Source organism: Thermothelomyces thermophilus, chromosome 5 (assembly GCF_000226095.1).
Source record: "Thermothelomyces thermophilus ATCC 42464 chromosome 5, complete sequence".
Lineage (NCBI taxonomy): Eukaryota > Fungi > Ascomycota > Sordariomycetes > Sordariales > Chaetomiaceae > Thermothelomyces > Thermothelomyces thermophilus.
This window is the reverse complement of record NC_016476.1, coordinates 452391-468494: the sequence shown is the minus strand read 5'-3', so window position 1 is coordinate 468494 and position 16104 is coordinate 452391. Positions and strand designations below refer to the sequence as shown.

Sequence of the window (16104 nt, the reverse complement as noted above, 5' to 3'; positions counted from 1 at the left end):
ACATCACTTCGCGCGTGCAATCATTAGGAATTTGATCAAGACTTGTAATAACAGCCACAGACGCCTACCCAAACGAGTCAGATCTCTCTTCGATTCAGAATCTCCATCTCTCACGCATGCAAAATGGCTTCCTACCAGTCCCAAGCAGCATCCACAACAATTACGAATCGGCAACTAGTCCTGCAGGTGGAAGAAATGCTCAACAACTTCACCATCAAGGACACCGCAACCAACAAGACGTTCATGCGTTCCAAGGCCAAGAAACTGTCAATGAGGGGCCGCATGAAGGTCTACGATGGGAATAACAACCTGCTGTTTGACATTATCCAAAAACCTTTCCGCATGCGTCCTACCTTCTCCATTCGGGGACAAGACAAGGGGGAGATCATGAGGGTGAAGTTTGGCGGTGAGTTGCAGGAAATCGCCCCGCTAATCAATTAATCACATTCTGTCTTTGGGGGTTCGGCAGGCTAACAGAACGGTCGGTCCAGCCATGAGCATCAGCCGTACGGCCCACGCAAAGTTCACTACCGCGGAAGGCCAGCCCGTGAAGCTCACCATGAAGAGCAGCCTGGTGGGTGGCATGTCGGCCGAGATCGTTCAAGAACCCTCGAAAAGACCGGTCGCCCACATCAAGCGCAAGATGATCGGCAGCGGGAAGACGCTACTGAGAACGGCCCTGGGCCAGGATACGTACCATGTGACGGTACAGCCCGGGGTCGACGCGGCTCTGATTGTGGCCATGTGCATCTGCTGGGATACAAAGAAAGAACAGCAGCAGCGGCGGTGAGTAATTAAACATTTGTTCGAGGTGCTTGGGGGGGATTGGGGGTGTGAAGAAGTTTGACATTTGATTTGATCGTCGTTTCGGAGTTTGTTTGGCCAAATTGTTGGAAGATTTTAGGTTAGACTTGGAGAAGAGCTCCTCATCGAACTCGTGCACAACTACGCGGTGCATCCTGAGAGGCCCACCTTGCAGAGCCTGCCGAACTCAAGGTTGTCATGTAAATTCGGACCGAGCGTCATTTGTTGTTGTTGTTGTTGTTGTAAGCTCTGCCATATAGAGGGATCCTCACCAAACCTATCTTTACACACCATGAGAGCGGTATGAGCTGGCAAGACGGTCTTCGGAAGCGCCCAAAAGGCATCTAGTATCTACCGAGGCATAGCATTATTCCGATCAATAAGTCACCACAAGGTAATATGAGATTGCCCATTTCACATCTTAGCTGCTTCAGTTGATGAGCCATCTTCATGTTCCTCCGCTAAACACTGCCGCAGTAATGTAAGTGTAAATTAATTAATACAGAGACAACCACAGAATGGAAACGTCACCACTCCGCTTGGTATCCTCAATGGTTATCTTGGACATTGCCCAAGCACACGATCAAGTCAGGGCCGTTGGCATCAGCAGCCGGGCACGCGACCTCAGCCCGGCCGACCGAAGAACCACCGACCTCTCGGCATCAACATGTTCGTTCCCCGTATCCATGATCATTCTGGCCATCATGGGCGTTCGTTGTCGTCAGTTGGCGCCACTTTCCTCCTCGCTGTTGGGAACACCAAGGAGCTTGAGGAGGACCTCCATCAAGGTCGGGTCCTCTTCTTCTTCAGCTCGCGCAACAACCTTGCGTTTGACCTTGCTCTTGCTGCTGCTGCTCATGCCGATTTCGTCGTCGCCTTCTTCGTCGTTGCCGATTTCGTCGTTGCCGATTTCGTCGTTGCCTTCTTCGTCGTTGCCACTTTCGTTGTCGCCTTCTTTCTCGCCGAACAACTCATCAAGGGAGCTCTCACGCCCTTCGAAACCGTTCTCAACTTTCTCTGCGGAGTTTTCGTTGCCGGTGAGAAGACCGACGATATCCGCCAGGTCCACGTTGTCGTCGTTGGTTCCGTCGGTGCTCTGTTGGCTGGTGATGAGGGGCTTGACGAAGTTGACCGTGCCGTCCACGACACCTTTTACGGTGATGCCGTCCTTGTTGATCTTTTCGAGCAACCCCTCTGGGAGCTTGCTTTCGCCGGACTCGGCAGTGTCGGCCCTCTTGCTAATGCCGCTAGTGCCATCATTGTCGTGGCCGCGAGAGGGGAGAACCGGCGGTGCGAGCACGCCTTGGGTGGACTTGATGTCAGGGACCGTGACAGCAGGGGGAGCTCCCGCCCCCGCCCCTATGCCGGCCACGAGTCCCTGCAGAAGAGTCTGAAGAGCCGCAGAATCCACGGTCTGAGTCTGGTCCGACTTGCGGACGTGCTGCCTTGCCTGGAGAAGGGGGGCAGCCTGCCCGGTGACGAAGAGAGCGGCCACGATGGCCTGGCGCCAGGAGAAAAGGGGTGCCATTTTGGGAATGTGTCAAGAGAAGGTGTCTTGGGAATAAATGATTGAAGACTTATATATATGTTTAGGGTTAATTAGCAGTCGAGAGAGGATCCCCGCAGTAGGTAGAATGGAAAAGGAACGACTTGGAGTGGGCAAGTGAATGAAGGAGCGAAGCCTGGTTGTCTTCAGAAGCCTGGAATCCGCGGGAGAGCGAGGACATATATAACTTTTTCCGCAGGCTTGACAGTTGGGTTGTTATCAACTCTGCGCGCTCCAGAACCAGGATATCGCGGAGTATAGAAATGCGATTGAGACACTCATATTCGCGAAAACAGTCCATCTCGGTGCTAGACGCGGTGCACACGTGCCCCGTGTTGTTTCTTTTGTTGTTGTTGTAATGAAGAACCGACGAACCACAGCGCGAATGCGAAGTCTCGCATCTTTTGACGGTATGTTCGGTCCTGCATCCATTACTCTGTTCTGAAACCCGGGACCAACTGGTCCTTGGCTCGGATGCGGGAACGCCTTGGTTTTGGCGGACCTATCGTGCGAAGCTCAATCGATCTACCTCGAGCAATGCCGAAACGGTCCTGCCAAGCATTGTCGTCCCAGGGCAACTACCCTGCGGTACCCAAAGCTGTTTCATTCCTCCGTTAAACATTTGTCCTTCACGCAGCACCATGCCAAATGTGGTAATAATAACCAAAATTGAGGTCTAAAACTTGCTTCGTCAGTCTCGTAACTTTCACGATCACGGGCCCCGCCCAAGGGCGATCATCCGATTTAAAGTCCTCCGTTTACAGACCGATCCCAGGTCTCGAGTTTCTAAAAGGGCAGGATGCTATGAACTTTGCCGCGCGAGACGAAACCAGAGTTAAGCAGCAGAGCGCGACGGATATCGGGCTATTGTTCCCCTCGCCTAACTAGGTAGGTAGGTACCTAGGTATACAGTGGTTTCCAGTCTATGGCCTCGATCTGTACTACAAATAGTACGGTTTACATTGCTTGAACGAGGTATTGTTTCCTCTCTTGCCTCCTTCGTTTCTTATCCAGCTCGATCTGATTGGTCTTGACGCAGGTTACATTTGTCTAGTAAGTTTTCGGCTTCTCACGGAAAAAATTGCAGGGCAGGCGAAGCGTGGCAGAGTCGGTAAGACTTCTACAAACTACTGTGTAATAACCCACACATCGTATTGTACTTTACTTTACTGTGCATACATACATTATCTATTCAGTACGGATTATATTTGGGGCTGTCTGCCCATGGGGTATATGTTTGAGTGATTGCGCTCAGGGACGGGCTACGGATGACAGCCGAGGCTATGATAGCTTGAATTCTCTTGAACGACTCAGAAGACTGGAAAAGCGCCGAGCCCAAAAAATTATGCTCAGCTTTCTGGTGTCGAACAGCTGGGGTCAAGCAATACCCGCGTCGGTTTGAGCAAGTTTCCCGCCTCCCCCTCCCCCCGCCACAAACCTCCGCCAGCGTTTTTAGCGACCTGGACTGCAGCAACAGCTCGTGATTGGGCCGGGCGGGGCTGCCATGCTGCCATGCTCCCGGCACGCCGGCGCTGGTGGGGTCAAGCAACGCCAGACCGAGCGCGCTCAACCCACAAGATTGGGACCTAAGCTTGCTAACGACATTGGGTCCGAGGAGCTTGTGCGAAGTCAAGCGAGCGGGAACGGAGTAAAATTTGCTCAATTGGCGAACTTGGCGTGGGCGGAAGCTCTACCGTCCCCAGGTTGATTGGTTGTGTCATTGCTGGAGCCATCAGCGGCGCCTTTACAAGGGCAGCTTCGCGCATGCAAACCCCCGTCTAGATACGCACACCTACTGCGTAGGTAAGGCAGTCGCTGAGCTGCAAGGCGCCAAGCCAAGCAAAGGAAGCAGTGACAAGCTTCCAGCGCAGTAATAAGGCAGGAGCTTGCGCCGCATCGTGCGACTGACTCTCCTCCCTTGTTTTCCAAGTTCTCCTCTCGCGTGTAGACTCTTGGCTCGACTAGTGTACATCACTTCTTCACTTGAGGCTGCTCGACTTAAACACCTCGAGCCCTCTCCCGTCGAGTTTCGCCCATCCATCCATCCATCCATCCATCCCATTGTCCGGACGACACACCACCAACATGACGATCCAGACATTCCTCACCCTCGCGATAGCGGGCCTTGCCCACGCCCATTTCGGCATCGAATACCCGCCGATGCGAGGCGACACACTCAGCAGCCACGCAAACGAAACTTGGTCCCAATGGACCAACCCATGTAAGCCCGCCTTTGACATTTCCACCTGCTTCCACCCACGGCGACTGGTGAGACGGCCAGGGAGCAAATATGCTAATAAAGTAAAACAAACAGGCGCCGGTGTCCCCTCCAATCTCACAGGCCGCCCGATTACCCCGTGGCCCCTGACCGGGGGCTCCCTCAAGCTGGACCTGCACCATCCCTGGACCTACATCTTCGTCAACCTGGGCCTGGGTTCGGACGTGTCCAACTTCAACTACACTCTGACCCGGCCCTTCTGGAACGAGACGGGCAACGGCACGCTGTGCGTGCCCCGGCTGGAGCTGCCCGCCGACCTGCCCGTGCGCGACGGGTCGCCGGCCAGCCTGCAGGTCGTGACGGTGGGCGAGGACGGGAACGCGCTGTACAATTGCGCGGATATCGTGTTCCGGGAGGACGCCAAGGTGCTGAGCGGGGACGAGTGCAGGAACAGCGAGGGCGTCACGGTCGCGCCCGTGGTGGTGGAGGCAGATGATGATGCGGCCGGGAACAACACAACCGCGGGCGACAAGGGGAGTGCCGGGTCCGCGATGGGGGTGAATACGGCGGCGCTGTCGTCCGTTGTTGGGCTCGCGATGGTGTTTGTTGCGGGCTTGAGCATGTGAGCTATGCGCCTCGGGCTACGGGAAGATTCTTGGTAAGGGGGGTTGAATTTGGGATGGATGGAAGGTGCAAATCTGCATGACGTGAGGCCAATGATTTGTAGATATTGCTGATGGCACGGGCGTCATGTAGAATGTTAGTGCAAATATGCCTGGCGTATTGCCGCCGTCACCTGTCCGGTCCTTGATCAACAAATAATTGGTTGACAATCTCCTTCATGGTCAACCGTTCCCTCGGGTTGGGGGCAAGCATGCCATGCACCAGCCGCTCCAGCTTATCGTTCAGGTCAAGGCTGCTGCGCACCGCGTTAACCTCGCTCAGCCACCTTCGCATCTGCGAAACAGCCGTAACCTGCAGGTTCGGCCGTTTCTCGTGCACATGGGCGATGGTCCAGTAGAGGTGACGGGGATGTCGGCGGTCACCCCGGATGTCCGGCCAGGAGATCTTGCGCATCACGTACAGCATCACGACCCCCAGCGCCCACACATCGCTCGGGGGGCCACGCTGACGCAGACCGATGTACTCCGGCGGCACATACCACGGAGTTCCGCCACCCGTGCTCGCACCCTTTTCCGACGACAAGCCCATGTCGCAGACGACGGCGCCGCGTTCCCGGCTGTACAGGATGTTCCCGGGCTTGATGTCGTTATGCTCTAGGCGCAGGGAGTGGAGATAGTGCAGGCCGCTTGACGTGTCCTTGAGTATGCGCAGGGCGTCGGACCGGTCGCCGGCGAATAGGTCCGTTCCCTGGGTCCGCCAGACACCCCGGGCGGAGAGATCCCGCCCCTCGACGGGCTCCATGTACAGGGATAGGAACCGAGCGTCGCCGCCGTATATTTGGACAATGTTCTTGTGCTTGACCTTCTCCTGGTTCTCCAGCTCTCGCAACCACGTCTGGGCCTGTCGGATAACCGTCTTGGCAAGAGCGCCCTCGTTGGCGTTGGCGTTTGCGGGCAGCGTCGTCTTTAGGACTTTGGCCACGACATAGCGACCGGGAGCCCCGGAGTACTCAGCCGTAAATACACTGGACAGGGAGGTTGATGCGATAGGGTCTTTCTTGGTGAGGGTATAACCGACGAGTCCCGCTCCGCGTGAAACCTCTATCGTCTCGTTGGACTGCATATCTAGTAGCGGATGGCCGGTGGCGCCCACGAGTTCTTTTCCCTTGGCGCCAGCCGGCACGAACATGATGACGCTGTCCTCCTTCTTATCGCCGGCGCCGTTTGTCGGTCGCCGCTTCTTCTCGGGGCTAGCGGGGTCGTCCTCGCCGGGCACGAAGGACCTCTTGCCGGAGGAGTTCACCACATCACTACCCGACCCTGACCCCGAAGATGACGAGTCGCAGGAGGCGGTCGACACGGCCCGCAACCGCACCGGCCTCCTCTCGAGGAGGCGGAAATCCAACAGATCAGTTCCGTCCATAGTGATACGCCAGGTGCCTGGCGACAAAGACTTCTCAAATTCTGGATTGACCTCATACCGCACCCCACGGGTCTCCTCGGGCTCCTGGGATATCCGGGAGAGAGTAAAAGGTACGTTGGAGCGGTTGACAAGGATCTGGTTGTCGCTGCTTGGGTCGTAGAAGAGAATGCAGGCCAGCCTCCGGTCCGGGTTTCGGTAGTCGGGGATGCTGACGGTAAAATTGACGTCCCTGTCGGTCTGACGGACGGCCAGGACCTGCTGGGTCGTCTCGTCTTCTTCCGTCTCGGCGGGTAATGAGAGGGGCACGACATTGCGATTCTCGCGGACGGTGCGGTCTCGGGCGAGCGGCCTCATGAGAATCCGGATATCGTCATCTAGGGGCACCACTAGCTTGTCCAGCGGGACTGCGCTGTTGATAGCGTCCAACTGCTCCATCCGGGAGCGTTGCAGGCGAGCCTGGATCTCGGTCTGCGAGAAAGGCTCCGTTCTATCCTCGGAGAGCCCCGAGGACTCCCTGATGTCGCCCATAACGACGCTCCCGGGGAGAGCGAACGGAGATCGAAACAAACAAAAAAAAAAAAAAAAAAAAAAAAAGGGGTATCTGTATGACGGGCAGCCCACAGTGGATCGGCGGGCGCAGATTCAGGAACAGAGCGCAGACGCGGCGAACTGTGAGACAAAATGCAGGGAGGCAGCAAGGAATGCCTGGGAACGCTGCGACACGACAAAACTGCGAGAAGGCCAGAATAAACCTGACGGTAAAACAGAGTCGGCGGGCATGCGACAGATTAAACAGAAGATACCAGAACGAGAGCGAAATTGCGCATGCCCAGGGTTCGGCGTTGAAGAACACCGTGGTGAAGAAAAATGACCATTGAAACGCAAGTCAGATGGGCTGCGGTTACACAGTAGAGAGCGCGGGGAGCGGAGGCAGCCCTGCTGATGGAGCATCAGCCTCACTCGGTGGGCGGTGATTGGAGTGCCATCGAAGCTCCGAGAAGAGAATCGGCGACGGGTGCCTGACACCGGGCCGCTGTCGCATTTGGAAATGGCCTGTTAGCGTGATGCTTGTGTGCGCCCTGCGCTCGACTTCGAGCTGCTGGTGAGCCGCGCACATGACATGGCCATCTCGGAAAGCTGTCACTTGCGCCGTCCAGGCGTGTAGTTATTTTTGTGGGACGGTTTGGTTTGATATAAAAGATACCGGGAGCTCCCGTCGCCATGAACCATGCTGTCTTAGCAAGTCTGCCCAGGGCCGCCCTGTGAGGGAGCGCCCCGCCCCTCCTTGGTTCAGGAACTGGGACAGCTCAAATTCATTCGTCAGGATTGGCTTAGGGAGAGGTGGATAGCTGACAGTTGGCGAAGCAGCCCTGCCACCCCGTGTTGGGCCGCTGCCGTCTGGTACCACCCGTAATCCCGAGAGACCGGGTGCCAGCCGCGATTCACGTGATCCTGCGCAATTCCCCTCAATGCATCAACCCGCATACAAGTACTGTAGTCCGTACATCGATGCGAGTCTCACACCATTGTGCCCTGCCAGTGTCTGTCGAATCGAGGCGGCGTCATCATGCGGCCTACCACATCCAAGAGGCCAGAACCTAGGGCTGGCCGGCCGGGCCACCCGAGGTCAGAAGGCAAAGCGCTTCCCGTTCCGGCTTTGGTCGATCCCCATGCTTCGAGGCACAAATCCCAAAACTCCTCGCCATCACGTTTTGAAAGATATATGAGATGCTCTTCAACGTCTATGTACTTGTAAGATGCGTTGAGACGTGTTGAGACGCGAGAGGAACTGGGCACCTGAAGTAGAGCCGACATCTTCCGAGACTTCTTGCCTCTGTAGCTGGCGAAGTGGGAGAGGAGAGGGAGGCAGACATGGAAGGCTCACCTCACCTCCTGGCATCCAATCGCCCAACAGCTTCTTGTTTCTTTTGGGCGTCACTTCACGGCCTGACCAGAATTACGACATAATGGCGGCACCGCCGTAGGCTGCCATTGGGGCTGATTGGGCTGACCCACAGCGCTTGCATGATCCTCCTGCTTTGCGATTGGCTAAACCCCCACTAGCGCCCTGCTGTGCTTGCATTCTGGCGGTGGTGTGCTTATCCGGCCGTAGTCCTGCGATCCTCATTGGCCCGGATATGTGGCCCCTCGGAAGTTGGCGTGCCACACAGCTTTGACACTCCGGATCGGGTAGCCAACACCTTCTCCTCGCCAAATTTCCAAACACTCTGGCCGCCCCCCAGCCCCGGCCCACCGTCCGAAGCGACCCTTTCTCTTACGAACCCAGCTCATTTTGTCTCCATCATCCATCATTCCTTGCTTGCACCATCTCGTCGACTTTGAGATTCGGCGGCAAAAGAACCACCCCAAATCAACGCGATCAATCACAGCACGCAGTTCACAATGTTCGCCACCATACCTCTTGTTTAGATGGCTTCCAGCGCGACCACCATACCCGCGTGTTCCGATCTCAGCAAGCGTCTCTCATCTCCGGTTTTCGATTCTGGCCTCCTCTTTCGCACTCGTATAACCCATCACTCGACTTTACCTCCCTATCCAAAGTACCCCGCATCCGTAGAATGGACGACCCAGGCGATCATTGTTGGACCTGGCCCTTTTGGAAGTTTGGGCTGAAGAAGGACGACCTGTTCGGTACCCTGCACGACCGCTATAACACTTTTGCCTCGCCAATTCTCGACCCCGAAGCATTCCATCACGACGTCTACGAAATCTCCCAGCAGGCCAACAGTACCGATGAGTTCCATCGCCTGCTTAATGCCCGGAAGGAACAGCGTCTTCGCGAGCTGAACGAGACGCTTGAGTCAGCTGCCTTCGAGATCATCGCCAACCCTTCACTCATCGGCACCGAGCAGTGGCAGCATGCGGTTCAGCTCTTTCGGACGAAGTCTCTCGATTCTCTCGTCCGATACTACGCATCATACCTCCCATCAGACCACCCATGGTACAAGTCGGCGGATTCTTCCTCCCAGTCGGAGGCGGGCAGCAGTGTCGGCTCGCTGACGGACTCTCATGGCTCCTCTGAGGATGAGGAGATACCCTTTATGGACGAGCCGCTCGAGTATCCGAGCTATCCCAAGCAGCTCCTTCCCCCGTCACCCAGGTCCATGACTATGTGCTCCGACTCTTCTGTCGCTTCGCCAATCGACGAGGCACATGACGAGTTCGATTTTGAGCGGTCGGCACCTGCCCGCGCGCTTTCCTTCTCCGAATCTGAACCCGACTGCTGTTCGGTTCCCGGGACTGATAGGTGCTGCAACCGCGACCGAGAGTCGGATTGTCAACCGAGCTCTGGCACGGTACCTACGATAGCTACTCGTGGTGTTGACAGTGGTGTCGACGCCAAACCAAAACCCGAATCAACCAGGGGAGAGGCCACACTCCCTGGCGCAACTCTCGATGTCACCGACTCGGAAACGCCGACACCTCGACCCGAGACGCACACAGCGTCTTTCTTTTGCGACACGAAGCCATCGCCATCTCAGCAACGACGACATCGCAGTCTCTCGCCGTCTCGCCCGCATCCCCTGTCGCCTCGAGAACTTGACGAAGTTCTCACCGCCCACCGGGATCCCCGCAACCGGCAGCGTTCCAGACTCAGCCGGAAGGAGAGGGAGTGCAGTCCGGCAGCACAGCGGAGGAGGCGAGGGAGTCCGATGGACTCGGTTACGAGGATACAGAAGCCGCTGGCCGACTCGGGACATTGCAGATTTCGAGGCCGGAAGTTGGCCGAGAGCAGCTAGCATATACGGCGGCGTTCATGGCGTTCAGGAGGCTTGGTGGTTGGGCGCTCCGATACCCTCTGTACATATGTCCTGTTGTACATATTCTTGCTTGGTTATGACGGTAATGTTCTCTTTCGCCTTGGAGTTTCCTTGATTTTTGATGTGACAGTGGGCTTGGAAATGCCGTCGATGTTTGGCGAGGCTATTCCCACACGCCCTGCTCCGCAGTGACTGGGCAATAGCCCCGGGAGCCCTCGTTTGTTGTGATACATCCTAGGCCCGGACGGTCTGACCATCTGTGCCTCGTGGTCTCCCGGCCAATGACGGTGACTACTGACATCCAGCACGATGTCCTGCACGAGAGTAGATGCCTCATGAAGCCTTGGCGAGTCGGCCCTCTCAGCCTTGATCAGGTTCCCAGGCCTTCCCTCTCGACTCCGGTTCTGACCCGACTTTCTAACGTCAAGTCTCCGATAGCGTGACGCCTGCGTGCTCTGGAGCCATACCAGGCCCTTCCAAACGTTGGGAAACGCGTCTCGGACTATTGGCTCTCTGCACACCACTTCTAACATGACCCCCAACAGATTTGATGTACTACGAGTGAGCCTGGTGACTGTGCTAACTGCCTAGGTATGTACATTAAAATAAGGTCTTAAGCAGTGAGAGGCTGCACATGGCCTACGTAGCACTTGTGGCGCCTAATGCTTCCGCATCCACCAAGGTAAGGCTAATCCGTAAAGACACGAGTTGATGAGAAGGAGTACATCTCGTGTGCGTTATTTTTCCTGTCTTAACCCATAAGGGAGGGGGGTCGAGTTTCTGGTCCATATTGGACGCGGCCTGCAGCACGGTCGTCTGATGCTCTCTTGGCGGCTTGATCGCGTCTCATGTGGCATGTCCGCACAAGCGTCGATGCACAGGGGCACATGAGGAGATTTGTTATACCCGGCATATGCATAATGCAGGGCCTACATAGCAAACCAAACCAACCATAGCGACAGACATGTACATACATACACACTTCCTAGACCCCCGCCCATCACAGATGACGACACAAGGGAGGCTATTGCCTCTAAAATATAGAGCGGAGAAGAATACAGTCTAGAGATAAAGAACGGGGCCGGAATGAAAGCGATGATGATGGGGTTTCAAGCTTTCCAGGCAAAGAAAGGAAACATTCTCCATCAAGAGCAGGTAGAAGGTTTATCTCCCTGAGCCGTTAACTTCTCGTAAGGATGCCTCCCATACAGATTGGTCATCCACCCGCTTCTCTCTCCCGAGGTCAAGCAGTGACCAACTAACTAGGGGGGAGGGGTTGGTAATGTATGTACCTGATCTTTGTATGGACGACAACAAACCGTCTCCACTAGAGTAACAGGAGTGATGTGAAGAGACGTGGTAGAGCGCAATGTCCCCCCCTTCGAAGACACGACAAGTCCATCCAGTATACAGACTGTTGCCTAATTACTCGCGATTGCGGCATGATATCTCGCATGTTGAGCCCGCAGGCCGGGTCGCGGGCCGTGCCCCTCGGGCCCATCGCCGATGGAACCGGAGATATCCGGTGCTGGTGGACCATTGCTTAGTATTGCGCGCCTGGACCAGAGTATTCCGTAATCCGTATTCCACTACACAGTACATTGATGAACCCGGTCCCCGCTTCATCGAAAATACCCCTCACTTCGGCGCCAGCGCGGGGTGGCAGGGGGCGGGGCCATTTTCTGTTCCCAGGGCCTACCTAGTAGTATATTGATGTATGTACGGACTACATACATACATACTGTACCTGACCAGATGCAAGAAAACTGCGGAAACGTCGTGCGCGAAAGCTGACTGCAAGCTGGCTTACGGTGTAGTTCAAGCAAGCCATATGCGCCATCGACTAAAAACAAGGCTGTAATTCCTAATTCCTATGCCGAAACACAAAATGCCCCGACCACTCCGACCTCTTTTTTCCCCTTAACTGCAGCATCCAACGTCCGCATCATTTGCATGGTTCCGTTGCTTTGCACGGCCGCTTCGAAAGTTCCACCCCACCTTAAAGTCCGAAATCCGATAGCATTGGAACCTTCCAATGTCGTGACAGCCAACAGCAATGGTGCGCTCGACCCACCGCGTGGGCAGCATGGCCGGGCAAGCTCTTCCGCAATGGGAACGGGGATCAGAGAAATTGTGTCGTTCATATAAAGAGCAGCAGTCGGCCCCGTCCCTGTTTCTGCTGCCAGGAACCTCCTCGATAGGCCTCAAGCAAAACAAGACGCACTGCCTTGCCAAGCGACCCTCCCCGAATTCCTCTTCGTCAAGCACCGTCACACCATGTCCGACCCGATCGTTCCCACGGCCTACGACCCCAAGGGCATGAAGTTCCGCTACCTGGGGAACACGGGCCTCCAGGTATCGCTCTTCTCGCTCGGTGGCTGGCTCACCCTCGGCGGCACCGTAAAGGGCAGCAACGTCAAGGAGATTCTGAAGACCGCTTGGGACCATGGCATTGTACGCTCTCCCATTCCCGGTTCCCCCCTGATTGCTCGCCCGGCCCAGCAAGCAACCCAATGACCAGTTCCTGAACTTTTGAACTAACCGAGCCTCCTTTTTTTCTTTTTTCTTTTTTTTTGTAATTCAGCAAACCTTCGACACGGCCGAGGGGTACGCCAACGGAGGGTCCGAAGTTGAGATCGGCAAAGCCCTGCAGGAGCTCGGCTGGCCTCGGGACGAGTACGTCCTGACGACCAAGATCTTCTTCGGCACGGGGCGCAAGGAGCCCAACACGCGCGGTCTCAGCCGCAAGCACATCATCGAGGGCCTCAAGGCGTCGCTCAAGCGGCTGCAGACCCCTTACGTGGACGTCGTGTTCGCCCACCGGCCGGACCCGGCCACGCCCATGCTCGAGATCGTCCAGGCGTTCACGCTGGCCATCAACCTGAACCTGGCCTACTACTGGGGCACGTCCGAGTGGAGCGCGGCGCAGATCACCGAGGCCATCCAGCTGGCCGACAAGCACAACCTGATCGCGCCCGTGGTCGAGCAGCCGCAGTACAACGCCTTCCACCGGGAGCGGTTCGAGGTCGAGTACGCGCCGCTGTTCCGCCAGCACGGCTACGGAACCACCATCTGGAGCCCGCTCGCCAGCGGCCTGCTGACGGGCAAGTACAACGACGGCATCCCGGAGGACTCGCGCTTCGCCACCAACAAGGACTTCTTCGCCAACACCGTCAAGGAGCTCCAGTCGGAGCAGGGCCAGGCCAAGATCGAAAAGGTCCGCAAGCTGACCAAGATCGCCGAGCGCCTCGGCGCCTCCGTCACCCACCTCGCCATCGCCTGGGCCGCCAAGAACCCCAACGTCAGCACCGTCATCCTCGGCGCCACCAAGGTCGAGCAGGTCAAGGACAACCTCAAGGCCCTCGACCTCATCGACAAGCTGACGCCCGAGATCCTCGACGAGATTGAGGGGGTGCTGCAGAACAAGCCGAAGCCCGTCAACACGTTCGGGCGGGACAGGAACTAATTAGACGTTGGAGAAGGGGGGGGGCATTGGTACCTAAATAAATAGAGAGGGTATTAGAATTGGGGGATGCTTGTTGTTAAAGAATATAAAGAGAAACCGGGCTTAATACCTATGCTATTAGATCAACCCAATCTCTGCTTAACAACCTACCTACCCATCCTTCTTGACCTGCTGATTCCACGTGCAATCGGGGTCCTCGCGTGAGCGACTGACGACGGACCGAAGCAGTTCTTTCCGCTGTTTGTCTCTGAAAAATTTCCTATTGAGCATATTAGTAGATGATGTACTTTACGAGCCTCAGAAGTTGATGGTAAAGGCTAATTAATATTCCCATATGCCAGGGGCATGTGGAAGGCAGGTAGTCTAATTAAATAAGACTCAGGGCCCTGGCCGGGCCTTGCTGACAGTGGAGCGATCGGTCAGAGTTGGTACCCGACTCTCCCCGCGTTAAGCCAGGTCCTGTAATTAACAGCTAAATAACACTGCGCCTAACTACTAGGATCTTTCTCAATATATCTATTGTGTGGTCTTTGGAGATCAACCGACCTCGAACGGCCGCTCATGGGAATGTGCCGGCGTCTTATAGAGCCGGACATAATTACTGGCATTTTTATAAGGAACCTGCTCGTGATCCTGGGAGCTGAAGGGAAAAAGCGAGGCTGACCGCTTCGTTTGGGACTTCTTCCCCCTCTGTGGTTCGGCTGGAGTTGAGTCGAGGGACATGTTCCCTCGGCGCTTTTCAGCTTCCCTAGGTACTGAAAGGTCCTTCCTAATCTCTCCCTCAATGTCAGAGTTGTCACGCGATGCTCTTTCAATAGTAATTACCTATTTATATTGCCAAATAATCATCAAATGCTCCCGAGGACCAGGAAAATGCACTGAAGTGATTATCTTCATCTCCTTATTCTTTACTCAGACCGAATATTCTAGATAGTAAATGCATAGATCCAACAGCTGAATATTTAATTATATAATTAATTGGTAATTAGGTAGCTAAGGTACCTTACCTACCCATCTTATATAAGTAATTGTCAGAAGCTATAGAGCTTCCAAGCGTATTAGCCACGTGTTTGCCACAGCTATATAAGGCTGTTTAACGCATTAGCTGGTCCCTTTATCTATAAATACCACTCGTTTTGTCTCCTTTGTAGATAGCTTCAACAAGGCACTCTTTTCCTTCGTACAGCCACCTACTAGAGACTGCTTTCAACGCTCCCAGAAGCTCATTACTACGTTTAGCAGTTATAAGCCTAATGCCTTAATTACTCCTCTGCTAACGTATCTTTAATATTAGTAGTAGCTTCTTCTATTACGAACTCTCTTACCTTACTTTAATACGCTTTCGACGACGCGTTTATTATATCTGAGATCCTAGTTAAGACTTCTATACGCCTTATAGGGCCTAGTTCCTAGAACTTATAGTATATCGAACTATAGTTATAGGCTAAATTTGCTAGTATATAGGGATTTATCGACCTTAATAATAACTATAAGCTAGATCTAGAAGTTCTATGATATCTAACCTATAAGTAAGCTAGAGATAACCTTATCTTAGCTTCCTAGGAGTAACTCTTAGAAGGATTATTGCCCTTGATGTCTATAGATTTAATGCCTTCTAATATAGCTATTATAGCTAAATTCGTATAATTATAAGACTCCTTTTATAAAGATATTATATATACTATGGATATTAGTAAGTAGATGGGATAGCTATAATACTAGCTAATATATACTATAGATCTTAAACTTTATGAAGCTATAAAAGCATGTAAGAAGAAGGATATTAACCTTATTAGGGGGATTATCTAGGCGCTTTGCTCTATACTTACGCTATCTATCATGACGCTCTATACGATGGTTACTATATAATATATAACTAGTCTTAACGTAGCTAAGCATTTGGGAGTTAATCTGTAGCGCTAGATTTGTAACTTCAATATCGCCTTCTAGTGAGCTATCTAATATAATATCCTAGAAGTATAGGGTATATAAGGACTTTACGCCTTTCTTAATACTATCGCTATATATATCTTGTTAACCTAGGTAGTAAATAAGAGGATAGAAATCGAGCTTGCTAATGGTATAAGATAGCTACTTCTAGAGCTTAGTACCCTTGTTATAATAGCTAAGATCCTAATTAATAATAATATATAACCTAGAGTCTTTTAGAAGTATAGAATCTTTTTAATAACTTATATATTAATACTTCCTATAGCTTAAAGGAGTGGTAAGGAGAGAGGTA

The 16104-nt window shown here is 53.9% G+C and overlaps 7 protein-coding genes across 7 annotated transcripts; 4 read left to right on the top strand and 3 right to left on the bottom strand.

The window, feature by feature from the left end:
- Positions 1-123: 123 nt before the first annotated feature.
- Positions 124-790, top strand: MYCTH_96254 (uncharacterized protein; the record flags this gene model as incomplete). Its single annotated transcript, XM_003664775.1, has 2 exons — positions 124-406; positions 492-790. The coding sequence occupies 2 exons, from the start codon at positions 124-126 to the stop codon at positions 788-790; spliced, it is 582 nt and encodes a 193-aa protein (XP_003664823.1).
- A 226-nt stretch (positions 791-1016) lies between these two features.
- Positions 1017-2758, bottom strand: MYCTH_2307990 (uncharacterized protein). The gene has a single exon (XM_003664774.1). It carries the CDS (start codon positions 2330-2332, stop codon positions 1526-1528), a length of 807 nt encoding a protein of 268 aa, XP_003664822.1. The 5' UTR covers positions 2333-2758; the 3' UTR covers positions 1017-1525.
- A 1429-nt stretch (positions 2759-4187) lies between these two features.
- MYCTH_2307988 (uncharacterized protein) lies at positions 4188-5277 on the top strand. The gene has a single exon (XM_003664773.1). It carries the CDS (start codon positions 4436-4438, stop codon positions 5192-5194), a length of 759 nt encoding a protein of 252 aa, XP_003664821.1. The 5' UTR covers positions 4188-4435; the 3' UTR covers positions 5195-5277.
- Positions 5278-7192, bottom strand: MYCTH_2307987 (uncharacterized protein). Its single transcript, XM_003664772.1, has one exon. It carries the CDS (start codon positions 7140-7142, stop codon positions 5361-5363), a length of 1782 nt encoding a protein of 593 aa, XP_003664820.1. The 5' UTR covers positions 7143-7192; the 3' UTR covers positions 5278-5360.
- Positions 7193-8834: 1642 nt separating this feature from the next.
- On the top strand, positions 8835-10423 carry MYCTH_2307985 (uncharacterized protein). The gene has a single exon (XM_003664771.1). The coding sequence runs from the start codon at positions 9194-9196 to the stop codon at positions 10373-10375; it is 1182 nt and encodes a 393-aa protein (XP_003664819.1). The 5' UTR covers positions 8835-9193; the 3' UTR covers positions 10376-10423.
- MYCTH_2307984 (uncharacterized protein) lies at positions 10424-11038 on the bottom strand. Its single transcript, XM_003664770.1, has one exon. It carries the CDS (start codon positions 10927-10929, stop codon positions 10471-10473), a length of 459 nt encoding a protein of 152 aa, XP_003664818.1. The 5' UTR covers positions 10930-11038; the 3' UTR covers positions 10424-10470.
- Positions 11039-12229: 1191 nt separating this feature from the next.
- On the top strand, positions 12230-14078 carry MYCTH_2307982 (uncharacterized protein). The gene is made up of 2 exons (XM_003664769.1): positions 12230-12850; positions 12981-14078. The coding sequence occupies exons 1-2, from the start codon at positions 12674-12676 to the stop codon at positions 13860-13862; spliced, it is 1059 nt and encodes a 352-aa protein (XP_003664817.1). The 5' UTR covers positions 12230-12673; the 3' UTR covers positions 13863-14078.
- The last annotated feature ends 2026 nt before the right edge of the window (positions 14079-16104 follow it).